The sequence below is a fragment of the Sminthopsis crassicaudata genome, chromosome 2, assembly GCF_048593235.1.
Source record: "Sminthopsis crassicaudata isolate SCR6 chromosome 2, ASM4859323v1, whole genome shotgun sequence".
NCBI lineage: Eukaryota > Metazoa > Chordata > Mammalia > Dasyuromorphia > Dasyuridae > Sminthopsis > Sminthopsis crassicaudata.
Window position 1 is genome coordinate 59,256,699 of NC_133618.1, and position 27,836 is coordinate 59,284,534.

General features: G+C 49.6%; 1 protein-coding gene and 1 long non-coding RNA gene across 4 annotated transcripts in view; one reads left to right on the forward strand and one right to left on the reverse strand.

Moving 5' to 3' along the window:
- LOC141554497 (uncharacterized) overlaps positions 1 to 1,253 on the forward strand; it is a 23,349-nt gene extending 22,096 nt beyond the window's left edge. Inside the window, exon 3 of the long non-coding RNA XR_012485881.1 lies at positions 243 to 1,253. This is a non-coding gene — a long non-coding RNA (uncharacterized LOC141554497). The remainder of the gene's footprint in view (positions 1 to 242) is intronic.
- The window catches only part of RIPOR1 (RHO family interacting cell polarization regulator 1), a 24,848-nt gene extending 914 nt beyond the window's left edge, over positions 1 to 23,934 (reverse strand). Inside the window, exons 1-20 of one of the 3 annotated variants that reach the window (XM_074286447.1) lie at positions 23,792 to 23,934; positions 9,803 to 9,929; positions 9,517 to 9,669; positions 8,688 to 8,766; positions 6,553 to 6,576; positions 6,338 to 6,391; positions 5,964 to 6,116; positions 5,799 to 5,862; positions 5,642 to 5,685; positions 5,338 to 5,463; positions 5,116 to 5,264; positions 4,890 to 5,019; positions 3,641 to 4,660; positions 3,422 to 3,540; positions 2,310 to 2,466; positions 1,882 to 2,017; positions 1,484 to 1,645; positions 731 to 889; positions 264 to 460; positions 94 to 177 (exon numbers count right to left, since the gene is read on the reverse strand). In XM_074286447.1, coding sequence (XP_074142548.1) covers positions 94 to 177; positions 264 to 460; positions 731 to 889; positions 1,484 to 1,645; positions 1,882 to 2,017; positions 2,310 to 2,466; positions 3,422 to 3,540; positions 3,641 to 4,660; positions 4,890 to 5,019; positions 5,116 to 5,264; positions 5,338 to 5,463; positions 5,642 to 5,685; positions 5,799 to 5,862; positions 5,964 to 6,116; positions 6,338 to 6,391; positions 6,553 to 6,576; positions 8,688 to 8,766; positions 9,517 to 9,669; positions 9,803 to 9,906 — 3,114 coding nt within the window. In that variant the 5' untranslated portion in view covers positions 9,907 to 9,929; positions 23,792 to 23,934. Of the gene's footprint in view, positions 1 to 93; positions 178 to 263; positions 461 to 730; positions 890 to 1,483; positions 1,646 to 1,881; positions 2,018 to 2,309; positions 2,467 to 3,421; positions 3,541 to 3,640; positions 4,661 to 4,889; positions 5,020 to 5,115; positions 5,265 to 5,337; positions 5,464 to 5,641; positions 5,686 to 5,798; positions 5,863 to 5,963; positions 6,117 to 6,337; positions 6,392 to 6,552; positions 6,577 to 8,687; positions 8,767 to 9,516; positions 9,670 to 9,802; positions 9,930 to 12,007; positions 12,643 to 23,791 lie in introns of those variants that run through there. The other 2 variants (XM_074286448.1, XM_074286446.1) reach the window with 2 other exon arrangements.
- Positions 23,935 to 27,836: the final 3,902 nt, after the last annotated feature.

A 27,836-nucleotide genomic window follows, 5' to 3' on the forward strand; every position in this document is an offset into this window, starting at 1 on the left:
AGGAGGCAATGGAATGGTCACAGAGGAGTGGGGTGGCCAATACAGGGTGGGCAACTCAGGAGAGGCAATTTAGGAAGTTTGTCCAGACATTACCTTGAGACAGCCCAGAGCCACACACCCAGCTACCCGGGTCTGTATGTCCTCGTCTTCTAGTTGTTCCAAAAAACAAAGCAGGGCCTGGGGACACAAAGGACTGGATGAGCCTCGGTGTTAAATCTGAGCACTTTGTACCCTTTATCCAGGCCCTTTGGTCTTCCCCTGACCTTCTTCCGGAAGTCGGAGCCCAGGGCTAAACTTCGAAGCTGGGTAGTGACAGCAGCCATCACCTTACTGTTGCCATGGATGAGAAGGGAGCTAAGTGCCCGGAGTCCATCCCGGTGAAGCCGTCCCTCAGGGGCCAGTCTCAATGCCCGGAGTACCACGGCCTGGTCATCTGAATTCAAATTCTTCACGAGTAAAACTGAAAGAAGGATGGAAAGGATGGGGAGGGAAGAAGAGATAAGGCTGCTGTCCCCAAAAGGAGATTGGAATAGGGTTCCAGAAGCTCTTATACTACTAACAAAAGGGAGTCTGCTCCTTGTCCCAAACCCATCACATATGTGAAGAGAGACGGGAACATATCAGAATGGGTACAGCCACCAATCCTTCCAGTGAAACAACTGGGACACGGTGTGGGAGAGTGTGAGTGTCCTCTCTTAAACATCTGTGCATTTTAAGAACTACCACTCACCCTCTTCAGCCATCTCTGTGACATAAGCTTCCATGGAGGGACTATTCAAGGCCTCAATGTGGCTCCAGAACTGGAAGATTGTGAGCTGTTCCCCAGGTCCTGGTCGAGGCCTCCTGGGTAGCTTCTGTCCCATGGCATCCTCCAGGAACTTAACACACACTGGGGAGAGATTTGATGGGTACTCTTGAGGCATGTCATGGATGTGATTCTTTAGTCCCCATAACCCAGGTGAAGGTGTGCTTCATCTGCCTGCTTTCCATTCTGGGGATCCATATCCTCCAAGAAATCTTTCCTTCCTAGACCTATCCTGCAGTGTCTGATACTTTCTCTGAATTCCGTGAGCATTTATGGGTCTCTGCTGCTTGTACTTTTGTAAAAGTTGACACTAGAGTAAGAACACTAAGATTTATGGGCAGGGGACTTGGGTCTGAATCCCAATCTGGTTACCACATGGGTGAACTTGGCAAGTCATGACGCCTCTCGAGGGCTGAATTTTATGCTCTAATAAAATGGGGAAGCTGAAGATTTTCCTTCCAGCTCTTAATCTTTTGATCTCCCCTGTGAGATTGGCTGTTCACCTGGCATACTATGACATCTCCATCTATACTTGTTGAGGTCAGGAGTATGCCATACATTCTTTTGTGTCTCGGTTTATTTTTCACCTTGAACACAGTATGCACTAAATAAATATTTATGAATCGGTTGTGAGAGGGCTTGGAGGAGTACTTGGGGGAGATAGGGACACTCACTCACCAGCCTCAGCCAGGCCTGGCTGGCGCAGCGAGAGACGGGCTCCATACTGGCTGCAGAAGGTGAAAAGGATACGCTCCACCGGACAGACCAGGAGATTGCCTCCCTCGGTGCACAGGTCCCAGAAAGGCAGGAAACCCGGCCGGGGAACAGAAAACTGCAACACTGGGTTGGGGGTAAGCAGTCAGTGGGATGAGGTTGGTCGGTGAGGGCCAACAGTCAGTGGGATGAGGGGTCAGTGAGTCAGTGGAAGGCTTGTTGGACTGGGTGGTTAATAACGCATGGAGAATGGGGGCAGGTCTCTATGGGGAGGGGAGGGACGAGAGGTAGAATTCTGGAGAAAGAGGACAGAGATGAGTCCCTTGTGTTGCTCTAGGGTAGAAGGGAGTGGGTGCCTTTACCTTCCTGAGCAGAGGTGGCCTTGCCCACTTGCCCCCCACAAAGTTGGCACACCATCTCCAGCACCAGGGCCTCCCGAAGCAGCCGTTCCAATGCTGATGCTTCCTGACATCGTAGGGGCCCAAAGGTGCCTAGTTTCTGAAGAGCAGAGACCAGCCAGGGCCACCTCAGACATAGGGAGTAGGAGGGGTTCTACTCAGCCCCTGTTCAAGGTTGGGGATGCTGAATAACACAGGGGGCCCAGAAATATGGCGTTGTGCCCAAGGACTGCAACTCCCAGCATGCAAAGGGCAGGTGTTTCATGGGGGGAGGGGTAAAAAAATTGGCAGTGGAGATAATACAGTGGGGCAACGAAAACTGAAGTCCTAGCATGCTAGACCTTGGGGTCAGTAATGGGTTAATGTGTTGGGGAGAGGGCCGCCGGCCTCACCAGCAAGAGGTGGCCACAGTGCTGTAGGTGCAAGACCAGAGCCGTGTCCAGGGCAGGGCAGCCAGTGCTGAGGGGGCCGGGCGTCGAGGAGTCCAGGGCATCCTCAGACACACCACTGACCCCAGCCTCAGACCCAGGCCCTGGGCTGCTCAGTGTCCTGCAGAAGAGACCTGAGTAGTAAGCATCTAGCGTTCAGACTGCCAGAAGCAGAATATCACCATCATGTGCCCAGTGTACGTTTATTGAGATGCATACCCCTCCTTAGCCCCTCTCTCCCACCCCTAGATACAAATAGGATGGACGGCCAGATGGAGGATGACTTCACACACACACACACACACACACACACACACACACACACACACACACACACACACACACACACACACACACACGGCTCGGCTCTGACTGCTGGACTCTGTGGATGCGAGGGCCTTTAAGCAAGGACCAGTGTGGGTCATAGTGATGAGAGGGTATTTGAGCAGGGCCAGGCGGGTCTCAGGGAGGGCTGAGGGCAAATGTGGTTAGAAGTCCCGGACACTGGTGCTGGCATTTTGAATATTGGGAAGAGAGGTCACCAGGTTGGAGATGGGAAGGCCATCGCTGAAGTGACCGCAGGGAGTGCCCCAGGAAGGCATGGGGGCTCTGGCGGGAGGGCAGAAGGGCCGAGGCCTTGGGCCAGAGCAGCGGCGAGGGGAGGAGGGGCAAGGTGGGGTCAGTGAGGCGGGGAGCACGGAAGCTGCTCCGAGGGAGCTCTTCAAGGGACCAAAGTCTCCGCCTAGGGGGTGCTGAAAGGGACAGCTGGAGATGATGGGGCCGGCTCCCAGCCACCAGGGAGTGCGGAGGAAGTGGGGGAGCGTGTCCAGAGAGCAGGTCCAAAATGAGACTGAGGGAGAGAGGCAGAGCTAGAGATGGGCAGAATGGGGCACTGGAAGGCTGGGGGGATGACACACCAAGAGCCCAGGGCGGATGGAGATGTAGAGATCAAGGGCAGACCGGGGCCCACTTCCCAGTGAATCCTAACTGTCCTCCCCTCTTCTCCTCCTCTACTTCCAGTCTTCTGTTTCCGCTTAATGGCCCCTCCCTCACCTGTACCCCAGCCCCTTCTTCACCTGTCCTCAGGCCCGTCATCCTCATCTTCATCATCATTAAGGAAGCTAAAACTCTCTAGCGCGTGCTCCACAGTGAGGCTGAGGCTGGACGCCCGGCTGCGGGACATGCCCTGTCTCTGCTGCAGACATGGAGAAAGGGGTGATGGATCATCCCCCTTCCCTCCTCCTTGCCCCTCCCCTGTCTCTCCTCCCTCCCCCCCCACGTCCCTTCTCCCTCACCATAAGTAGGCTCTCAAGCCGAGTCACCTCCTGCTCCAGTCCTTGCAGCTCTGGAAACTGGCCCCGATAGTCATCCAGGGCAGAGCTCAAGGCCCCCAGGGCCTCTTCCAGCCCCGTGTTCCTCAGCCCTGCGCCCTGCTCCAGCAGCCCCTTCTGGGGAGGAGCTTTGGCTTCTGTTAGGGGAATACCGGCTGCCTCCTGGACTGGAACCTGGGCCACCACAGCAGGACTGGGGGCACGATCTGGGAGGGGTGACTGAATGGGTAGGGGATCTGTGTGTGGTGAGGCAGGGTACGCAGGGGGACAGGAGGAATCTGAGGGTGGGGACACAGGGTCTGAGTGCAACAGTGTTGAGGCTGGGGAAAGAGACACATGGTTTGTAGGGGCGGGGCTGGGGACTGGGTCTGAAGGGGAGGGGACCAAGTCTGGGTGGACAGAAGTGGGGTCAGACTCTGGATGGGAGAGGATGGGGTCTGGGTGGGGAAAGTCAGACTCGACTGGTCTTAAATGGTGGGGAGAGGAGGTCAGGCGGTCAGTGACTGGTCCTGCAGGTGAGGGGATAAGGCTTTCATGCAGAGTGGTCAGATCCAAACAAGGGAGGGGAGGGCTTGGGCTTAAGGAGTCTGGGTGAGCACCGGGGTCAGGGAGGGGGATAATGTCAGAGTCTGAGGCCACAGGGGGCAGGAGGACCGCAGAGTCGTTGCCGGCCTCGGCCAGTGCGGCATCCACACTGGCCTCGCTGATATGGCTCAGAGTTCGGCTGTAGGGGATGTGCCCGTTGGCCAAGACTGGGCCTTTGGGTCCCTCCTCCTCTGGGACCTCCCCTGGGAGCTGGGGGGTCTCAGGCCGAGAGAAGGCGATGTGGATCGGGGGGGCCTCCGGCTGCTGCACAAGGGGACGAGAGGGCGGGGTGAGGCGGGCGGCCCCGGACAGCTGGGGGCTGGAGGAGTCGTCTGAGGATTCGGAGGACAGGGACCACGCCGTTCCATTCTCTAGCTCCTCCTGGCGACGGAGCATGTTCTGGGGGGAGAAGCAGGGGAAGGGGTGAGTCTTAGGGGGCCTCCCCAACTCCTCCGGGTAGCTTCACACAGGCTCAGGTGCCTGGGCTTGAGTCAGAGGAGAAAAGAGGGCAAGACCCTCGGGCTTTGGGGGCAGCACCCGCCCCCCAAGTCAGGTAGGTAGACAGCATGGTCTGGCACATGGGCCACGCCCTGGGAGGGAAATAGTGGGGAGATTAAGGGTCACTCACATAGAAAGCCTGTTCCCGCAGGGAAGGGGTGTCTGGAGGGCTCTGGCTGTAGGTGGAAAAGCGCTTGCTGACGGTGGAGGCCTTGGTGACTGTGGAAGCCGCAGAAGGTTGGTCATCCTTGTCAAAGGGGCTGAAGGGAAAGTTGGGGTGTTGCTAGAGACAGGAGCAAGGACCCTCTCCCCATCCGGCAGGGGCTCTGTGCTGCTGCCCCCTCCCAAACACTAACCTCCATGTGACCTCGAGGCTGAGCTTGATGGTGCCCAGGTCATTGATATCCACGGCCACGACCTGAGGCAGCGCAGCAAACAGGTCCTTGGTCTCGCAGGAGACACTTCCCACCACCACGTGGTTCGCCAGGCTCTTCAGTTCTGTGACCTGTGGAGCGGGCCGGGGCAGTCAGTCGGGCCAGGCCCAGAAGGACGGGGGAGGGGGAGGGGACTGTAGGCACCTTAATGGAGAGGAACTCGGTGAGTAGCGGCAGGAAGACCATGTCCTCACTGTCCCACACTTGCTTCCCGCTGCTTTCGATGCGTCCACGAAGCTTCCAGCGCTGACGCCCGTATTTCATGTAGATCTGGGGGGGGGGGGGGAGGCAATGAGAAAGCCCATCGTCCGCCCATCCTCTGACAGAAAAGTAACAAACTTCTGGAGACGAGGAGGGGACTGCTAAGCCGCTCCCCCAGAGACAGAGAGAAGCCCCTGGAATTAACTACTCCCAATCTCTTTCTTCCCCATTCACGATTTGCACGTACCTCATATTGATCCCCAACACACAGCCGGGCAAAACCAGCCAGCCCTGGAAGGAGAACAAGAGAGTCTGAGCGCCTCCAAGCTTCTTTTGGGCTCCCTCTGCCCCCTTGGATCTTCTCCCCAAGCTCGGCTGTCACCTTCCCCACCATTTACACAGACCTTTCATTTTGAGGTGAAATTCACCCAACTGCCCTTCGAGTTCACTTTCCAGCAAACACATGCTCTGGGGACAGGAAAGGAGAGAGGATCAGCAGCTCGCCCTCCCAGGCCACCCCACAAAGGAGCCCCCTCCTCTGTTCTCGAGATGCCAGTGAAGCTCCTCACCTCAGTGTATTCTCGGTGCCCGCGAGTAGCTTCAGCCAGGCTGTCCCTGGCCTCCCGACTCCCAGGAGTCCCTGAAGTATAAGCCCGAACCATGTTGTACGCTCCATCCCGTAACCGCCGCTGGATGCAATATCCGTCATACAGCTCGTCAATCTGGAGGAGAGGACCTTGAAGGAATCAGAGGGGGCGGAGACAGGCAGCCCCTGGGAGCGAGCTCCTGAAGCCCTTCTGAGGGCTTCCAAGAATGAATGAGCAGTCCCACCCCAAGGAGAGAAGCAGCAGCCTCGACATCTTAACTCGATATCTCCCCTTCCCTTCTCTACCAATCCCCATCATCCATTAGCTCCGTATCATCCCTCTATCCACATGTTTACCTTACTGACGTGGAATTCCAGGCGCCGGAGAAAACGCTCAATAGATTTCACTTGCTGAGGAAATAGAAGTTTTGATAAGAAAAGTACTTGTTGGGGTGATGGGGAGGAGAGGAAGGGGCTGTTGGGGCTGCTTCCTCCTGTTCCCTCTCCCCAACTTTTTGCCTCCTCACACCCTGTCTCTGTCAGCCCCCAGCTTCTGTTTCAGATCCACTTACCTTGTCCAACTCATAGAGAAAGCCCTGTATGGGGAAAAAAAAATTAAGATAAGATGAGGAGCATAAGAGATCCAGGTTCTGGATAGTAGGGACGTGTAACACTGAAAATGAAAGATGTGGGACCTTTGTCCTATTATCGGGGTCACCTTGTGCATGGATAAGGTAAGGATGAAATGATGAAACGGAGTGGAGGAGGGGGATAAAAGACTTGTCAGTTCATGGCTGTGAAAAGAGGAAGGGGAAGGGATGTGATGAGCTAGCTCCAAACCAATAGCTAGAACCTGGTAAGTGTTCTGTGTGAGCATTTACTCCTCAAAATGAGTATGCTACAAAGAAGTTTGGAATGCTTTGTTATTTTGTGGACTGTCTAGTCTTGAAGTGGTGGAGAAAATCTTAATAATGCAGATTAAATTTAAAAGTGTTTGCTTATATTCCCACTCCCTCTTGGAATGCCCTCAGCCAGGTGCTAAACATTTACCCACACCTTGCTGGCTTAGCTCCTTATCTTGGCATTCTTTATTCTTTAACCCATATTCAAGATTGAGAAGGTCTCTGAGGATTGGGGAATATTGTGAAATGGTTTGTTTTGTATTTAAATTAGTATCCTGCTCTGTATCACTAACACCAGTGAGGAGTCTCTTACCTCCCTGAAAGAGATGTGATCACTGGGCATGGAGAGGGGACAGGAAGACAGGGAATGGCATACCTTAGGAATATCTGGCTACTTCCTGAATCAAGAAGTGCTGGAGGAAGGGAGGGACTGAGGCAGGGATGAGGAGAGAGCCAGGGATAGGCCAGAATTGGGAGGGGTGGAGGTTGAAAGGGGGGGGGCCTCGAAGGCAATGAAATGGAAGAGGTACTGAAAGGTGGAACTTCATTAAGAGCACAGGTTGGATCTGGTCTGTGGGACAATAACAAAATTGGCTGCTTGGGATTGGCTGGCAAAGCCAGTCCTTGGATTCCAACTACATCATAAGTACAGGGGACCTTAGAGTATATTAATCCCAGTCCCTCATCCTAGAGAGAAGCAAATAGGAGCAGAAAGAAGCATCTTCCAAGAATTTCCACACAGACAGTGGCAAAGCGAAGACCAGAATCCAGGTTTCTTGATTCTTAGTCCAAGACCATTTGGTCTTGATGGTCAAAACTAAGACCACTATTCCAAACTCTCTCTCTGACAACTTATTAAATCCTTTCCTATAATATATAGCAATAACTGGAGAACTCCTGGGTACCTCAGTGGAGAAGCAGGGGGAAAAAACAGATTTATCTAGATAAGGGAGTAAGTCTTGGCGGAATTAAATTAAATTTCATCAACATTGATTAAGCAATGGATAGAGCTCTAGGCCTAGAATCAGGAAGATATCTACCTGAGCTCAAATCTAGCCTCAGATACTTACTAGCTATGTGACCCTGAGCAAGTCATTTAACCCTGTTTGCCTTAGCTTCCTTATCTGTAAAATGATCTGGAGGACATGGCAAGACACTTCATTATCCCTGCCAAGAATACTCAAATGGGATTATGATGAGTTGGTTATGGCTGAATGATGATGCTCAGGACATAGGATGTTGAGGATCCAAAACCAAAAATTAAAAAGCTCTCAAAGAACATACACTAAATTAGGGGAATATATAAAGACAAACGAGAGAAATATGAATAACTGGGGAAGAAGGGCTGTTTCAAAGAAAAGCTAAGTAAGGCTCTGAAGGAATAGAAAGGTTATGACAAGTGATGAGAAGGGGGAGGCTGTGCCTTCCAGGCATGAGGGAAGGCCTGTATGTATGAATGCATGGACATGGAATGCTGAATTGGGGGGAGAGCTAGTAGTTCCACTTGGCCGGGATGAAGAGGGTGTGAACTGGAGTAATGTGAAATAAAATCTGGTTGGAACCAGATTGGGGAGGGCCCTGGAGCTAGATTGAGATTTCTGTATTTTAGCGTATTGGCCTGGGAAGAACTGGTGAGATTCCCATTCTAAACATTTTCATATCCCTCCTAATTGACAGTAACCAGAAATCTACCCCCTCCCATTCCAATACAAGGCTTATTCTCTCCCACCTCTTCCTGAAGGCTTAAGACTCTTCCTCACTCATGCCTGTGGTGTAAAGGGAAGGAAGGGTCCCAAATCACTCACCAGTCTAGAATTTCTCTTGGATTCTCTGATTTGGACTTGGAGTTTCTCCTGTTCTAACTGATGCACCTCCAGATAGGCCCTGGGGAGGAATATGAAAATGTTTAGAATAGGAATCCCACCAGCTCTTCCCAGTCCCATTCACACATAACCCTAAAGGAGGAAACCAAGACACAGCTTGATCTGTCTGTATTTGATTTTCAGTTTTGGGGGACGGGGGTGGCCATGGAGTATGTGGTATAAGTAGGGTCAGCACTTCAAATCACGGCTGGCAGAGAGAGAGAGGATAGTATTCTTGGAATGAGAGTATATATGTGGTATAACCTAAATCAAATTATTTGTCATCTTGGGGGGAAGGGGGAGTGGATAGGGAGAAAGGAAGGAGAAAAATTTGGAACTCAAAATCTTATAAAAAATGAATATTAAAAATATATGTAATTGGGAAAAAATAAAATACTGGAACATATATTGGATTTAACATATACTTGAACATATTTAACATGTTTTGGACTATCTGCCATCTAGGGGGAGGAAGGGAAAGTTGGAACAGAAGGTTTTGCAAGGGTCAGTGTTGAAAAATTGCCCCTACATAGGTTTTGTCAATAAAAAGCTATAATTAAAAAAATAATAATAAATAAATACTGGGAAAAGGGGATAAAAAAAGTGTATGTGTAGGAAAGGGGGTTTGGGGACTAGTAGGGGATTAGACTTAAAATGTCTGTGGATGAAGGAATTCCTATGAGGATGTCACCCCCCCCCAAATTATGATGTAAGAGAATCCCATAGGTCATTTTTGGGGACTGGCCTAGGAAGGAAGGATATGCATTCTTACGTTAGCCCCCTCTTCAGGGCTTCATACACCTGGTCCAGCCGCTCTGGCTGAGGCACCTTTGGAGGTGGGTGTGCCATGGAGAACATCCTGGAGACTCGGACAATGGCAGGTGTTTTTCGGGGGACCACAGGGGGGCTGAAGGCTGCTAGGCTCCTGGAGAGAGGAGGCAACAGTTCAGAATGAATCCAGAACTCACAGATTCAAAGGGATGACATGTCTTCCACATATCCCATCCCTACCAGCTGCTCATTCTGGAACTTCCCCACCTGAGTTTTCCCCTCAGTACCTGCCCCCCCGGTCCTGGACACTGAGGACACCTGCGAAGGACTGGCTCCTATTGATCTTGGCACTGAGAATTCGACGTTGGGGCCGAACAGACAGCGACATCATCGAATGAGTCCGAGAGGGGCTCCCTGATGAGAAAAGGAAGGAAGGAAGGGGAGGAGTAAGATGGACGAATCCCCCAACACTTAGGGAGCAAAGGGCCAAGCTTGGAGTTCCGCAAGACAATCTCCTAGAAGTGGGAATCCCAGAGTTTCCTCCAGTTCTTCCCTGAAGCTGAGATCAGGCAGATAACATGACGGACATGGAACAGAGGGGTGTAGAACTGAACCCAGAGGTTCAGACTCCCAACCCCTGACTGTCACAACTAGTTCCAGTTGGCTGAGCTTTAAAGGATAGAGTGAGAAGAGGATCCTGCCCCCTCTCCTATCTCTGTGACAACAGCTTTCCACTCCCTCCCTCTTCACCGGAGGATTACAGATGTAATCCGATCAGGGAAGATGAAGAGAGGGCCTCAGCTGGACCCCTAAATCCAAATCCTAGGGTGCCTTTCTTGCTCCCTGCCCCAGGGCTAACTTCCAAACAGGCAGTTCCTGGGATAGGAAAGAGGAGAGAAAATAGCCTCACTGAGACGCCAAGTCCCAGCAGGGATGTTCCCAGTCAAAACATGAGATAATGAGAGGAGTTTAGGACAGAGGTAATCACAGGGCCTGCAAGGCAGGTGGAGTGGGGACTCTGCTTGGCAGCTCCTGGGCTCCACTTCCCAAATAACAATCCCAGCCCCTCAGAGCTTCCACCTTCCACCTCTGAAGCCTGCTCTTGGCAGCCCCCACGATGCCCTGGCCCAGCTCCAGGGAAACCCAGGAGGAGTTAGGAAGGATGGATGATAGGGATAGGTGAAGACTCCGGGCTGGGAAGGTATGGAGAAAACCCTAGGCACAAAATGCATGGCAGAATCACCCCTGGCAGACCTGGGACTGACTCAGCCCCCAAGCTGGCCATTTTCTCTTATCTCTGGGATATTCTCTCCCTAAACTACCTCCCCCCAACACACACACATATACACACACACACACACACACACACACACACACACACACACACACACACACACACACACACGCCTGGTCCTGGGAGGGAGCAGGAAAGGGAAGGAACAGATTCTGAAGAATGGAAGGAAGCGCATGTTTACCCCAGAGACACTCGTGGGCGGGGCTGTCCCTTCTGGTCTCCTCAGCCCCCCTTGCATTTCCAGCCCCCCTCCTCTCACTTCAACTATTTCCCCTTCCTTAGGATCCCATGGCTTGAAAGGGGAGGGGAAAGTGAAGGGTCTCAGAACGTGGGTGCAGGATCCCGGAGGATTACTCTGCACTAAAGGCCCCTGGGGGCTGGGCCGTGCTGGGGGAGGTGGCAGACAGGCGGAGCTTCTCGGGTCCTCCCCAGGAGAGGTGGGGGAAGGGAGGAGAGTGAGGATCACAGTCCCTCAAACTTTAAGGGCAAAAGAAATGTAAACTATTCATTATTAGCAGTGCTAACGATGATGATGATGATGATGACAGCCTCGAGTCCGGACCGGGATGGCACAGGACAGGGCACCAGGGCAGGGCGGGGGGTAGGAGATAGCCAGCCCCGAGAGGCGCTGAACCTGCTTCCCCGAAACCAGCCTGACCTCTCCCTGATCCCGGGCCACGGGATCCGCACCTACACAACCTTGTCATTCTGCGCCTGCCGCCAAACGAACCTCCTCCCGACCCCAAAGCGGAGCCCCAGGCTTGAGTTCTGGGGAGATTCTGGAGGGATCGGGGAGCTGTGGCAACGTCGATCAATAAAGGTGGCCACCCGAGAGGGCAAGGACTCTCCTTGGCTCCACTGTCCCCCTCCCTCCACGCCCCATCCCCCCGGTCAATCCTGGGAGTCCTGGGTTTTAAAGCCAGAGCACAGCAGGGGATTCCCGGATCGTGGGGGGAGCAGGAGGGGGAGCATTGGAAGGAGGGTCTTGTTGGGCTCTAGGGGTTATGACGGGAAAAACCCCGCCTCTGCCGGTCTTCCTGAGTTTCAGGAAGGGAAACCGAGTCACGGCTAGACTCTCGCCCTCTCCATAGCCCCATTCTGCCCTCTCAAGTCCTCTAGCCCTAGGATCCCAGAGCTGGCCACCCCACCTCCCTGCCGGTCCTCCCTACGGGGCGAGAGTGGGGGAGGGGGCGGTTACCTCTCTTTCTCGAGTTCATGGTGGTGGGGGGTGGCTCTGATACCCCACTCCTCGGCGCGGCCCGGTGGAGCGGACCTGCTCGGGCCTAATCAGCCCCCGGTGCCTGGTCCCGCCGGGCTGGGCTCTGCTCCGGCTCCGGCAGCAGCTGGGGCTCAGGCTCTGGCTCCGGCTCCTCCCCTCAGCCCTGGCCCGGTCCCCCCGCCCAGTTCCTGCTGTTTAGCTCCTGACTCAGAGCTGCCGGAGGGCAGGCGGAGGGGGATTGGGCGGGACTGGGTGGGCTGCGAAGACCCCAGTGCTCCTTTAATAGTGGCCTGCGGGGAGGGCGGACCCTCCCCTCAGGTGGTCCTTAGGCTGGGTGAGCCGGCTAATATGAGAAAAGGAAGAGGCTCCAACACATCCCTCCCGCCAAGCTCTTTCTTCCCCAGGGCTCCAGGGCCCAGATCAGGGGTGGGCAGCATTGGCCGCCACCTTCTAAGCAACAAACCGAGGGCTATACGAGGAATATAGGTGACTTTGCCTTTCTATGCTATACCCGGCGGCAGCCTGCCATAGCGGTTAGCCATCTGGCCAGGGACGCAGGAAAGCTTGGGTTCCAGGCCCACCTCCGACCAGGCTGGGTGACCTCAGGTGAACCTCTCCGGCTCCACGCAATTTTCTTAAGATCAGCTTGCTGAAGGCTGAATGATTTGACAGGTGGAAGGAGTTTTCTCACCGGGGAGTCCTTACACCAGTGAATTTACAAGTTCAGGGGGAAAAAATGCAAATAGATTTAATAGTAGAAAATTGTTCCTAAACTTTGTTAACTTCACTGAACCTGTTTCCTCATCTGCAAATTGAAGGCATTGGGCCGTCTCTATTTCCTTCTTTATTTGTGTTAAGTTGTTACCCTAGTCCAGGTGGACAGTCACACCTTTCCCAGACTGAAGATGCCTTGTTCAGGTCTGGTCGGGAATCCCTGATTCTCAAACCTGGTTTGGACCCCTCAGACTGGTTCCAAATAGATAAGGAAATAGAGGTCAAGGGAGATTAAATGAACTGGCCAAACTTACACAGGTAGTATTCAGACCCTTCAGAGGATGGGGTGTGAACCCAAGTCTTTTTGGTGAGGTTTGAACCTTCCCCAGCCTGTTTCTTTGGGGGAGTGAGGCTGGAAGGACCTTTGAGTCAAAGACCTTTTTCTGTCTGCTTCCCTCTCACCAGGGATATCTCCAGTGGGGGCTCACACCCTGCCTCTTCCCCTTCCCTCTTTGTTATCCAAGGGAAATCAGGTTAAAATGAACTGCCAAAGCAGTTAGGAAAGAACACTGCACAGGAAGTCAGGATTCCTGAATTCTGTTCTCTGTCCAGACGCTAATCAGCTGGAAGACTCTGAGCTGGTCACTTCCCTTCCCTTGCTAGGCCTCTGTCTTTTTTTATCTGTAAAATGAGAGGGTTGGAGAAGATGATCTCTAAGGTTCCTTTCAGCCCTAGCTTTCTATGATAAAGAGAAGTCTTGGGTGGGGAAGGGACCTTGACCTGGTGATTATGGAGTTTAGGGCTTCAATCATCAGTTGATAATTGAATACTTTGGGACTTTAATATTACTGATACATTTTTGGAGCCCTTCCCTCAGCTTCCTCATAGTCTTGGGAGGAGATACTTTCTGAAGTAATCTAAAGGATTTCCTAAAGGATATACATACCCTCTACACAGAACAAACTAAGTCACTGGGGACTGAAACCCAAGGCCAGACCCTCAAAAAAAGATGGGGAAGAGTGATGTGATTGGGGTGAGAGTACATAGAAAAACCCGGGCTATTTGCTCAAGTAAAAACCCTAAACTTGGGAAGGGGCTTCAAAAAGCACTATTACATAACCTCTTGGGCTGGGTTGGGCTGGGCTGCTGGGACTATGGGAGTGGGGGGTGGGGTGCGGAAGATCAAGGGAGTTATCAGCAGCTTGTGAATTTGGAACATTATTCAATTTACAGAGTTCTTTCCTCAGAACACTGGAAGCAGATTAAATGATTAGTATTGGTATTACTCTCTGCCATAGTCTGACCCAGTCTCCTCCAGCAGTCTGCCAATCTCAACCAGTCTCAATCTGAGTCTGACTTTGTCCCCAGTTCTCTCAGTCCTTAAGTACCCTATTATAATTACATCATTACAGTATATTGAGTATAAGCCAAGCTAGAGTGATTATATCATTATATCAAACTAAAGCGATTATATCATTATATGATACTAGATATATGTGAATGAAGAGTCATTATCTCATCAATTCCACTGAATTAACACCTTGCTTTAAGTATACTTCTCCAGAATTCTGGCCCTCTACAACTTCCCTCAATAAAGAGGAAGTACCTAACACCCAGAAGAGCCAGCTGATTGAGAAGGCTGACAGGGGACATCCTATGATGCTTTCTTCATCTCTTATTGCTAAAACAAACATTTCTTTTTTTTTCTTTTTTTCTTTTTTTTTTTTCCTGAGGCTGGGGCTAAGTGACTTGCCCAGGGTCACACAGCTAGGAAGTGTTAAGTGTCTGAGACCAGATTTGAGCTCAGGTCCTCCTGAATTCAAGGCTAGTGCTCTATGCACTGAACCACTTAGCTGCCCCTAAAACCAACATTTCTAACATAATATTGAATAATAATGGCGATCGTGGGCAACTTTGTTTCACCCCTGATCTTACTGGGAATACTTCTAGTTTATCCCCATCACACATGATACTTTGTCTTCATATACTTCAAGATCAATCCAATAGAAATAGGAATTAGGTCTGGGCTGCTTGGTCCCACAGTGAGTTAAAGTTGGAATGGTAAAGAAAACTATGAAATAATTAAACTGTGGGATAAACTGCCTCTGGAGAGAGTGGGTGCCTTCTCACTGAAGAGCTACAATTTGGATGGTCATGTGTGGCAGAGATATTCTTACTTAGGGAGAGGAGGTAGACTATTGGTTAGTCGGGGCTTAGCACAGTACCTGGCAGCACAAAATATGTCCTTGATAAATGTTTGTTGATATACTGAAGGGCCTATATTGCCAGGTACTGAGCTAAGCAGTAAGGAAGAGATGTAAAGGAAAGCAAAAGGCAGTCTCTGATCTCAAGGAGCTCACAAGGTTCCTTCCAATTCTGGCAAAATTCTTTGCCCTTGACTATGCTCACAAAGCTGGTAAGCCTGGGAACTGGGGTATGATCTCTAGTCTCATAGAAAAAGGGAAGGAAATAAGCAATTATATAGTCTACTATCTGCCAGCCTCATAATATCTCTTTGAGATAGGTACTATTATCCCCATTTTACAGTTGAGGAAACTGAGGAAGTTTGAGGTTTGGTGACTAGTCTACACAGTTAGGAAATGCTTGAGGTCAGATTTGAACTCACTTCATCCTAATTCTATGAACTATCCATTGTGCCAAAGTTTAGCCACTACAGTCTGTTACATTTGGTAGTGACTTTAGAGAGAGTCTGGGTGAGTGGAAGGAATCTTCTGTTACTTATTATCTGTGTAAAACAGATTAACAACAAAAATCTTAGCCTCTCTGGACCTCAGGTTACCCATCTATAAAATGGGGGGGGGGAATTGGACTAAGTGACTTTTCATGTACTGCTCTAATTTTAAAACCCTAGTTCATATTTACAGAGACCCAAGATAGGAAGTGATTTGTCCTAAGTAGTTGTAGTAAAAATTAGGGCTAGAATCCAGACCTCTCATTGCCATTAACTGACTCCCAAGTCCCGTTTGATGATCAGATCTTCAGACTATTTCCATCCAAGCTGTCATTTAGATCCAAAGCCAAGGTAAGTGCCCGAGTCTGAGGTTGGATGGGAGTGGTGAAGAGCCAAGCTGGAGAATTGGAGACTGAGTTAAAGTGAGGCAGGTTAGGGATAAGGACTAGACCTGGGATTTCATGGGTATTGGACATTCCCAGATGAGAAAATAGATAAAATGTTGTTCCTAAACCAGGAAGACCTGAGTTCAATTGTGGCCTCAGATACTTCCTACAAGTCTTATTTTCAAATTGTCTCAAATTTCAGTATGCTTAACTGTAAAATGGGGCTAATACTAGCACCTATCTTCCAGGATTCATTGTGAGGATCAAAGATATTAATTGTAAAACATTTAGCATAGTGCCTGGCTCATAGTATATTAATACATACTGGTTCCCTTCCCTTCCACCAATCTGGATTAGATTTTTGCAGCCTACTGAATCTGCAACCTGAGTCACAGAAAGTAGCCTGGGGGCAAAGAAAATTATTTACTTTGAGTCACCCAGTCATTATGTATGTGTCAGAGACTGGATTTGAATTCAGCACAAGCTGGTTCAGAGACAGGCTCCCCTATGTACTAGTACTTCCCAATGTCACAGGAAACCATATTAAAATATAATTGGGAGATACGTAACAAAATCACTAAAAATACAATAAATCATAGATAATATTACATTTAAAACTAAGCCAATGTGGGGTTGCAGGGATTCTCATGTATAGAACAGCAAACTGGTTCTTTTTGACATTATTGCCCTACACCATTCTACCTCTCAGAGAAAAAGTAATCATAGTAAAATTATAGGGATAGCTCATATTTATAAGGTACTGAAAATGGTTCCTGTCTAATATTTCTTTTGATCTTCAGGACAATCCCTTCTTTGGGATGGCCATTTAAGGCAGTATTGGACCCAATTAAAGAGGAGAAAACCGAGATCCAGAGAATAACAACATAGGGGAAGGTGCTAGATTTCTTATCTGGATTTCCTGACTCCCAAGGCCATCATTCTTCCCTTTGCTCTTTCTACATATCAACTGTAAGGAGAGCTGGGCTGAAAAGCAAAAGAATGAATGGATGAACCCCAAGTGTGTAGGAAGCCCTGAAGCCCATAAGTTGAAAAGCTGCCAGGCTCTGCCTTTAAGTCCCAACTAAAATTCCATCTTGTACAGGAAGCCATTTCCAATCCCTCTTAATTCTAGCACCTTCCCTCAGTTAATTATTTCCTATTTAACCTGTATATAACTTGCTTTGAATAAATTATTTACTATTTAACTTGTATGTAGCTTGCTTTGAATAAATTATTTACTATTTGACCTGTATGTAGCTTGCTTTGAATTATTTCCTAATCAACCTGTATGTAGGTTGTTTTGAATACAAGTGTTTACATATAGTCTCCCCCATTAGACTGTAAACTCTCTGAAAGCAGGTTAGCAAATTTTGTTATGGTTCAGTTCTTTCAGTTGTTTCCTAGTCCCACCCCATTTGGAGTTTTCTTGGCAAAGATACTGGAATGGTTTGCGAATTCCTTTTTCAGCTTGTTTTTACAGATGCAGAAACTGAGACAAACATGGTTAAGTGACTTTCCCAAGGTCACACAGTGTCTGAGGCCAGATTTGAGCTCAGGAAGATGAGTCGTCTTGAATTCAGGCCTGATTATACATACACTTCGATATCTAGCTGTCCTCAGCACATAATAAGTACTTGATAAATGTATATTGACTGACTCTAAATCATATTCCAGGCAAAACAGTGGCCTGTTCCACCTTCTAATCCCATCATATTCTTTTTCTTTAAAAAAATTTTACTCTTGGTCCCCCAAAAAGGAGAATCATGTGTGTCTCTCTCAAAGAGAGAATGACAAATATCTCCTCTGCAAAGCCCTTGTGCTGACTCTGCCTTTCAAACAGTCTGGCACCACACACACACATCTACATAACTATCCATATCTATGTAACTAAAGCAATTATTAATATATAATATTATCACTAAACATATATGTATACACAAATATACATACATATATATATATACATATATATATATACATACATACACACACAAAAATATATTTTGTTTCTTTTTCTCCAATTTTATCTGGGGGCTGACCGTGTTATTCCACTTCTGACAAACTCCAATTATGTGACTGTTGGCAAACTCTGTCTCAGTTTCCTAATCTGTAAAGAGTTGATACCAATATTCCCTACCTGAATCTTGTAATGGCCTCTTAGTTGGTCTCCCTGCTGTTAATCTTTTCCCCTTCCAACCCACACAGCTGTCAGTGGTATTCTTAAAGCACAGGTCTGATCACATCATGTCAGTGATGTCTCCTACTAAATACAACAGGGACTCCTGATATCACCTAGGACAAAATCCACACTAACCCTCTTCACAATTTGGCTCCAGCCTCCTTTTCCAGGCTTCCATGACTCCCCTTCACAGGTCCAGCCAGACCAATTTTCTTCCTGTTCCTCACATGAGATTTTCCATCCCCTATCTGCTTTTGCCCAGGAGGTTTCTCCCATGTCTGGCACCCACTCTGCATCTTAGATCTCCTTCTGCATCTAGTCTCCTTTAAAGGTCAGCTGCTGATTTCCCCAGCTGCAAATGCCTTCATCCAAATAATTGCCATGTATTTATTTTGTATTCATTAAACTTCATTTTGTATATCTTCCATATACTTAAATGCAAACATCAGTCAGTAGATCAAGAAGCATTTAATTAAGTCATTACTGTATGCCAGATACCAAGCTAAGTACTAGAGATATTAAAAAAAAAAAAAAAAAAGAAAAAGGCAAAAGCAAATGTGACAGCACTATGTCTGGCACATCAGATCAATTAACATTTCAGATCAATTAACAAATGTTGATTGATGGAATTTGAGCTCCTTCGAGGAAGGAACCAATTCATTTTTGTCTTTCCATCCTCAGTACCTAAGACAGTGCCTTGTTCATATTAAGCTCTTAATATGTATTAGTTGATTCCATCAAAGGACTTTTATAAGAAAAGTATTTTGCAAACCTGTAGATGGCTAGGTAGTTCAGTGGATATAGCACTAGACTTGGAACTAGAAAGAACTGAGTTTATATCCAGCTTTAAATACTAGTTGTGTGACTAGGCAAGTCACTTAATCTCTACCTGGCTCAGAAGTTTTCTCATCTGTACAATGGAGATAATAAAATTACTTCACAGGATTAATGTGAGGATTTGACTATCCATACCCATATATACATACACATATACATGTAAAGTTCTTTGATACCTCACAAACATCTTAAGTTCCAAATATTAAGAACTGAATTTATTATCTCCCCCTCCAAATGTTTCCCTTTTCCTTAACTTCCCTTTGAGGACATCAAGCACTCACAAGCCTGCATCATCCTCATCCCTTCCTGCTCACCCCTACCCAATATCCAATAGGTCGTAAGTCCTGTGGTTTCTACTTTCATAATAGTTCTCATATTCATCCCCTTCATTCTCACTCTGCCACCTTTCTACTTTTCCTAATACTCCTTGAGCCAGTGCATTTCACACTTGATACTCCATATTCTCCCATGGGCATTTTCATCCAAGCTTAGAGCACACTCTCTTGGGGCAGCTAGGTGGCGCAGTGGATAGAGCCCCAGCCTTGAATTCAGGAGGACCCGAGTTCAAGTCTGGTCTCAGACACTTAACACTTCCTAGCTGTGTGACCCTGGGCAAGCCACTTAACCCCAGCCTCCCCCCCCCCAAAAAAAAAAATCTCAGAAGAGCACACTCTCCTTCCTCATTTCAACCTACTGGCTTCTTTCAATCCCAACTAAAATTCTTCTTTAAGAAATTTTTGTCCATCTTCCCTTTAAAACCATCCTGTAAAAAGTTTTATCCCGTGTAAAACTTGTTTGAAAAAAAAAAGGGGGGGTTGCATTATAATGTGAGTTCCTTGAGAGCAGAAGCTCCCCGAGTCTTTGAATTTCCAGCATTTAGCACAGTGCTTGGCTCAAGCTTGCAGATATGACCTTAATGTGCTATATAATAGCTAGCTGTTATTATTATGCTGGTTGTTATTGTTGTTCTTACAAAGCCCATATTTTTACATCTGTCAGAGGGGGCAAGAGTCAAGAGATAGCTGCCAATTGGCATATTAAAAAGTGCACTAATCTTTTATCTAGACCACCTGGATTCCAGCCTCAGCCCTTTACCGCTGACCTCTCAGCCTTTCTCAGAGTGAGGCTTTTGTCAGTTTTTCTGATTTATAAATTTCAATTGATGTAACCTACCTATAAGGGTAGCCACAACATAACTTACAAGATACCGGTATGATTTTTTTTTTAATCTGAATGGTGATGTCATTGGTTTAGTAGGAAAGCTCCCAGTGGGGAAATTCCCGGTTCTAAAGTAGATCCGCAGGCAATTACTAAGCAACCTAAATTTTATAGAAGTGCCTGGGGGTTCTAAGCAAGGAAATGATTGGCCCAGGATCACTCAGGCTGCGAGAATCAAAGACAGACCTCGAACCCCGACGTTCCACAACGAGACCAGAGCTTCATCCCACTGCCTTCCCTTCTCAGGAAACCTTAACGTGATTTTAAAATAAATACATTAAAAAACAAAAAGTTTGCTCTTCTTGTTAATAGTAGTCGGGGCAAGAATCCCTCGCCGTGGGCGCAAGCAGGAAGTAAGAGCCTAAACTCCTGGGTCCTGTTCAAAGCTCATCCCCAGGCTCCTGAGAAGGAGCCTTTTGGGTCGCCCCCGGCCCCACTTTTTTGCCTCAGTCTTGGGGAAGTGACAATGTCAGGAGCCCAAGCCTGAGGGCCTTCCTCCCTCGGCTTCCCATGCTGGCAAGGGGCCCAGGTTGCGGCCACCGCACGCGCTGAGCCAGAAGCCCTGCCACCTGCCGTCCGTCCCCTGCGCTGGGACCAGCAGCCAGCTGGCACGGCCGCCCGTCCACTCCCGCAAGCCCGACGATCCCTCTCCAGAGAGCCCCCAGCCTCAGGGCGGGCCTGAAGTGGGCCCCTCCCTGGGAGGGGCGGGGGACAGGATGTCAACAGTGGCCCGGGTGGAGACAGGGGATGCCAGACGGCGCAGCATACCCAGCTCTGGGGAGTCTGGGCGGCTCCTAGACCAGGTCGGCCAACCCCCAGGGTGGGGCCCCCCGGGATCCTCCCCCCTCTCCAGGGCCTCGCCAACCCCTTTGTCCCGAAGCCCCGCCCTCTTCGCCCCTCCCCCCTCATTCCCCTTGACGACCGTCCCAAACCCTTCAGCTGACGCACAGCTCGAGTTGGCGCCTCCGGCTCCTCCCCAGCCCCCCCCCCCCCCTTCAAGAAGGGCGCTGGGCTGAGGGTCTGCCAGGTTCGGGGTGGAGAGCTTCCTCACTTCCTTCTCCTCCCTGTCCAAGTTGGTGCCGTCCCCCTAGGTGGTCAGTGATGACTCAGGAGAGGCCTGAGGTCCGGAATAGGGACGGCCTCAAGAGCTAATTTCCCACCAGACCAGCAGCATCCTTAACCTCAACAAACGGACCCAGAGTCGTCTTAAATGGCTTTGGTGCTTGGGCCTGGGCGGGGTGGGGTACAGGGAGTGGAGGCAGGGTGAGGAGGCTCTGCTCTCACCATATAGACCTACGTTTGGATTTTTTTTTTAACCTGCCACCCTCTCCAGCCATCACTGCACGCACCCGGTCAGTGGCACATCCCGGTCAAGCCCCGCCCTCCCAAAGGTCAGCTGGTCACATTCCCAAGGCTGTGGGCTCACAGAGTACTTGGGGGCGGAGGCGGAGGGACCCTGTGGCTCACCCCATTAGGGGGCAGGAAGGGCATGTGGGAGGGATCTTGTCTCCCCTCCTTAAGGGCCGGGCTTGAGGGACTATATAAGCCCCCCCCCCAGCCAGTTAGGAGGGGTGCCTGCAAAGAAGTGACTCAGCCTGAGACCCCTCCTGTCTTCCGTCAGCTTTTCCATACGGTCAGAGAGAGCCACCTCTCCTAGGGCTGGGTTTGGGTGCTGGAGCCTGGGGATTAGGCGCAAACACCAAGTGTAATGACCTCACTGAGCCCAAAGAGTTTTGTAGGCTGCTTTCCTCCTCAGCAGCAGCTTTAGTCCCTTTAAGTCTTCTAGCCCAGACCTCTTAACCTGAGGTATAGCCCAGTTCCCTATTCCCCTCTACTAGAAACAGAGATACTGAACAGATGGATAGACTCCCATAGGAGCGGTGTGGGGGCTGGGGCAAAGAAAATAGAAGGGGAATGTTTCCTAAATGTAATCTCCAACTCTGGCTCCTATCTGATCTTGCAGAGAGGATTATACTAACAGTACTGGCCCTTCCTCCATCCCCAAAGTTCAAGGGAAGGAGCTCTGCTACTTTCTGAAGTTAAAAACAATAAAACAAACAAGCAACAAAAAACTACGGGACTCAGTGGGAGCTACTCTCTCAAGAAGTGAGACTGCAATAGAGCTCTGACTGGTCATCTTCCAAGTTAAGGTTGTCCTTGATCAGCCCCCCCTCTCCATAAACTTAAACCACATCTGTTTTGTTCTCAGTACAGACCGAAGTAACTACATAGACACAAATAAATGAAGCCACTGGGTCCCGATGAATGACACAATCACCAAAATATAAATCCACACAGACACATGAGGAGAAAGGAGTAAGGGAGTCTTTTCCTACAGCTATCAAAGCAACCCCATGAAATCCTCCGGCTAATGCAGACGATTGCCGGAGGGTCAGGACAGGGAGCAAAAACAGGATGGAGGATTCTAGAGGAATGTCTCTAACTCTTCCCCAAAGTCTTAGCCCCTGCCAAGGACCTCCAGCTTGGATTACTGGTTCTACTTGGACCTCCTAGACTAGGCTCCCTCAATTTGTTTAAAACTTGAGTGGGAAATGATGTCACAAGTAATCAGGAAGAGTCCTGAAGACCCCAAACTCTCTACTCTCATTCCAACTGTCCTTCCCCAAAGAACACTAACTCCATACAGTAGGGAGATATAAAAGTGGGTGCCTTCCTCAGTTGCCCCATCATTGCCTTCCCTAGTCTCCCCATCTTGCTTCTAACAGAATTGACCTATCTCCCCCGCCAAATCAATAATCTCTGCTCCCCTATATCTTTCTCCATCAAGCCCCTTTCTGGTGTCTTCTTTCTTTAGTTCCTTCTGCCTCTTCCCTTCCCAAATCGCTTCCTGTGGCTCAGCCTTCCCAGCCCCCTGTCTTTGCTTCCCCCGTTCCTTTCTATCTCCCTCCCTCCCCCCAGTCTCCAGGTCTCTGCCTCCCACACGCCTAGAAGCAGCTGCTTCGACAAGCGGCAGCGGGTGGGGGCGGCTGCGGAGTCAGAGTGGGGGCTACCAGCCCTAGAAGCCACTTACTAAGGCAGAGCCTTTATAGGGCTCAGGTTCGCCCTCACCCTAGGACAGGGTGGAAAGGCCGAGCCTAACGAACCACCGGCTGACCTGAGATCTGGGGCACTTGAAAATGGTCCTCCACCTCCATTCCGGCTGCGCAGCCGGCCTGGCTGAGCCGGGGAGTTGTGCTTAAGATTGAGGTTGGGGAGAAGGATCGGGCCCTAAGGCTCTGGGTTCCGCGGGGAGCCAGGGAAGTCCCGTTAGTCGCTTCGCCCGGGTGCCCATAAGCGCCCAGGGGAAGAATTCCGGGGTGCCCGAGGCCCAGGCAGCCGGCGCAGGGTGGGGTGGGGAAGGCCAGGATCAGGCTGCCGAGGTCCCAGGCTCGCTCGCACAGATTTCTCTGGCACCGGGACTGAAGGCTGCTGACGGCGGGGATCGCAGGCCCTGGCGCTGGAGACCCCAGTGGCAGGGCCCGAGTTGGACAGGAGAACGAGCGGAGAAGGATGGACAGACAGGCGGGTTTGGGGGACAGATAACACGGCCTGGACCCACGTTAACTCCTGCGGCGCTAGGGGAGGAGGCGGAGGCGGGACCTGCTGGACCTGCCGGACCCGAGCCCCCTCCCTTTACCTCCCCTCCCCCTCCTCAGGCCCGGTTAGTAACCCTGCACACCGCCCCGCAACCCTCCACTTAGACCGCTCCCGGTAGGGCCGGAGGCGTCTCCACTCACATGGCTCCGCCGCTCTGGGCTGCGCTGGGCCCGGCCGGCCCCGCAGCTCCGATCTGCCCGCCTGGCCCGGGCCTCCTTCTCTGCCGCCGTCGCTGCAGCTGAAGCCGGCGCCGGCCCCTCCCTCTTCCCCCTTCAACCTCCCCCTCCCCGGTTCCCCCTCCCTCTATTCCCCGCTCCTCCCCCGCTCCTTCCCGGCCCGGCCCCGCGCTGCGGCGCCGCCCCCCAATCCCGTTCTTCTGCTCATACTGCCCCCCCCACGCCAATCCTGGGTAATTGGAGGAGCGGACCCCCAACCCCACCTCCCCCTCTCACTCTCCCAATCCTGAGTAACAGGAGGAGCGGAAGCCCTCGGACTCCCCCTCCCCCCTCAATCCACCCATTCCCGGGTCAGGGACAGAGGCCTAATCCTCACTCGGGGTCTGGCGGGTCTGAACCCCAGATTAGTGGAAACAGCCCCCTCCTATACTCTGAAATCTGGGAAAGGAAGAGAAGCAGACCTTGGAATGAGGAGAGAACCAGTCCCTACCCCAAAGCACTGATATTTATGGGAGACCTCCCAATGGGGGTGGTGTTTGCAAGAACCGCCAGCTGTGTACCCGAAACATCCCGGTGCCCCAAGGTTTATCCAAACAGCCAATTCCTCGGGGGTCTTCTAGGGCAGCGTGCTTTTATTTTTTTTATTTCACTTATTTTTCCCTAAGCTGATCCCAGCTGGCTTTGCAGACTTGGATTCTCAGGAATGAGGGAACAGAGAGGCTTCTCCTGAGGACTCAGCCTGACGGGGGCGGGGGGGGGGGGGGCTGACACACGACTCAAAGATCTAGCCACTTCTTGGGGAGACACTGGATAGTGAAGAGAGCTGGACTCTGCCACTTACTTTCTGGGGAACCTTGAACAAATAATTTCACCTCCCTGGGCCTCAGTTGCCTCACCTGTAAAATGAAAGCTTTGGAGTGACTCATGAAGTCCTTTCAAATTCGAAATGTGCCCAGAATTCTGCCACACATACTTGGGGGCAGGGAAGGGGGATAGGGAGGTGATTTGCTCCCATTCCTTGACTCTGTTATCTTAAGATTGTTCTTTTCTCCATTTCGGTCCCACGTAGTCTGGAACTTTTAAAGCTTCCTTCCTCCCTCCGTCCCTTTTTCTTCCTTCCTTCCTCCCTCCCTCACTTCCTCTCTGCCTTTCTCTTTTTTCCTCTCTCCTCTTCTCCCTCCCTCTCCCTCTTTTCTTTCCCTCCCTTCCTCCCTTTCTCTCTCTGTCTCTCCCTCCTCCCTTTCTGGTTTGCCTCCTTCCTCTGCCCTCCACTGTCTCCTCATTTCAGGCCTGAGCTCAGAGCTTTGGCTGATCCTGGGGTCTAGGATGGGGTCGGGTAGGAATTCTGGAATGGGATGAGCTTCCTTCCTGGCCCCCAGGGCATTTCTGCTCTGGACGCAGCTAGGGGCCCAGATGGCTGAACTCCTTCCAGATCCAGATTGCCATGACCTCCAGGATGTCCTTTGCCCAACCTCAGTTTCCTAATCTGTAGAAATGGAGAACTAGAAGGCAGAAACAGATTGGGTTGTACAAGCAGATTCCTGCCTGGGGGTGAAGGTGGTGGACCTAAATCACTAACGTGTAGCTGTAACCCCCCCATCCCCTCAGTGGCCGCAAGCCAAACTTAACTCGTGAAGCCTGGAAGAGGATGGGGGCACGTGAGTTATAAAGATATCCCTCCCTCCAGTCCTATTTATAGAGAGCTTTCCCCCAGAGAGCCTTAGCGGAGCCTGCTCTCTCACTCCCGCCCCCACCCCTGCTCTGCGCAAGCGCACAGCAGATAGTCAGTTCTTAAACTGAGCCTATCAAAACACTCAGTGTTTTGTACTGTCATGGAATTAGCGATCTTTGGGGCTGGAAGATTCTAACTTTCACTTAGTCCAACCCCTTCATTTTAGAGCCAGAGAAACTAAGTCCCATTCAAGTTGTCATTTGCCCATGGGAGTGTGTGATTCTGGGATATGAATACAGGGTCTCCTGACAGCTTGGGCTCCGGATATGTTGTCCTTGCCACTGAACCTCAAAAATAATTTAATCCAGAAATTCTTAATTTAGGGTTAATGCATCTTTATTTCAATATAATTGGTTCTTTGTAATCCTATGTATTTTGTGTTAGAATTTTAAAACGCTACTCTGAGAAGGGATCCAGTCAGTCAAAAAGCATTTGCTAATTGCCCACTATGTCCCAGGCACTTTGCTAAGCACCTCTCCACCCTGAATGTATGGATTAATATTTATTACGCACTTACTATATGCCGGACACCGGATTAAGCCTTGGGGATACAAATGGAAGAGTAAGTCAGTACCTGCTCTCCAGAACTCACGTTCTAAAGAGGGAGACAAGAGAGCTGGAAGGTTTCAGCTGGAAGGCAGATGGAAAAGTGTCCTTTGGGTACTCAGGCAAAGCAGATGTTAATGACTCTTCTGTAATGTCCTTTCCACTCATAAAAAGATAACAGTTCTTGCTGAGTGAAGTGAGCAGAATCAACATTGTACACAGTAACAATAAGATTATGTGATTTACTGGGATGGACTTAGCTCTTCTCAATAATGCAGGGATTCAGAGCAATTCCAATAGACTTGGGAGGCAAAATGCCAGTCACAACCAGAGATGTGATTGTTCTATGGAGAATGAATGTGGATAGACACATAGTATTTTCACCTATTGGTTTCCCCCCCTCCCTTTAGGTCTGATTTTTCTTGTACAACATGATGAATATGGAAACATGTTTAAAAGAATAGCACATATTTAACCTATGTCAGATTGTCTTGGGGAGGGGAAGGAAGGGAGGGAAGGAGAAACATTTGTAACACAGCGTTTTACAAAAATGAATGTTAAAAACTATTCTTACATGTATTTGGAAAAATAAAACACTATAAAGAAAAAAAAAATCAGTTCTGATGTTGAAAGGTTTGACAGAGCCAAGGACTTTGGTGGCAAGAACCCTTTCTTGTTCTCTAGGAGTGGGGACTCCAATCCCTGCAGAAGCAGCTGCCAGTCTGCAACTCCAAAGATTTGTTTCCCAGGATTATGGTCGTGGCCATGGGACTAAGGCACACTGCTATTCTAAAGGCTCTTGAGTCCAGGCTCCTGAGCGGTCTCCATCAGGATCTGAGGGAAGATGATGAGAGTGCTTTGATTTGCTTGGCACATGCTTCCTCCTGTTTCTCCCTCTGGTGCTTTGTTGCTTCAGCTCTGTTAGCTTGTCTGCTGAAGGAGTGGGGAGTTGGCTGGCATTTGGTGGGAATGGCAGGCCTCTTCTCTGGAGGAATTACTTCCCTGGATGATATCTGTGAGGGCTGGTTTGGGCTGGAAAAGCCAAAAGGAGCCACCACACAAAGGCCTTTAAGAACATCTAATTTGATCCAACCCTTTAATGATTTTAATTTTTTAAAATTTTAACTTAAACATTTGTAAGATAAAGAAAGTAGATTTGATGACGTCTGAGGATCTCTCAAGCTCTGAGTGTTTAACCTATCACCAAATAAAATTAGGACAATCTCCATTAGAACAAAATCAAATGAAATTTTAAGAAATTGAGGGCATGAATCATGCCATGATAACCTGATACATAGCTTGCTTTTTCAAATATATAACAAATTCTAAATGTAACTTTCAAAACTATACTGCTTGTAAGTGATTCTTGTTTTTTTTGGGGGGAGATTAGAAAAGAATTATATCTCTTGGTGCAATCATAGTAAAGCAGAGAAAGAATTACTATCAAAGCTCTTTATCAGCTTTTTCCCTGATGCAATCCTGACTCCATCTTTCCCAATCAAAGGAATTACATTATGTGTGACTCTTTCTGGCTTTCCTTCTTCTCTCTTAGGCATACAACTCCATTTCCCCAGGAAGGAGAAGGGATTTGCTTAAAGACTAGCCTACTTATTATCAGACCCAGAACTAGAATTGTCAATAAGCATTTATCAAGGCCTTACACTGTGCCAGGTACCAAACTAAGGACTATAGATACAAAGAGAGGTGAAATAGACTGTTCTTACAGTAGTC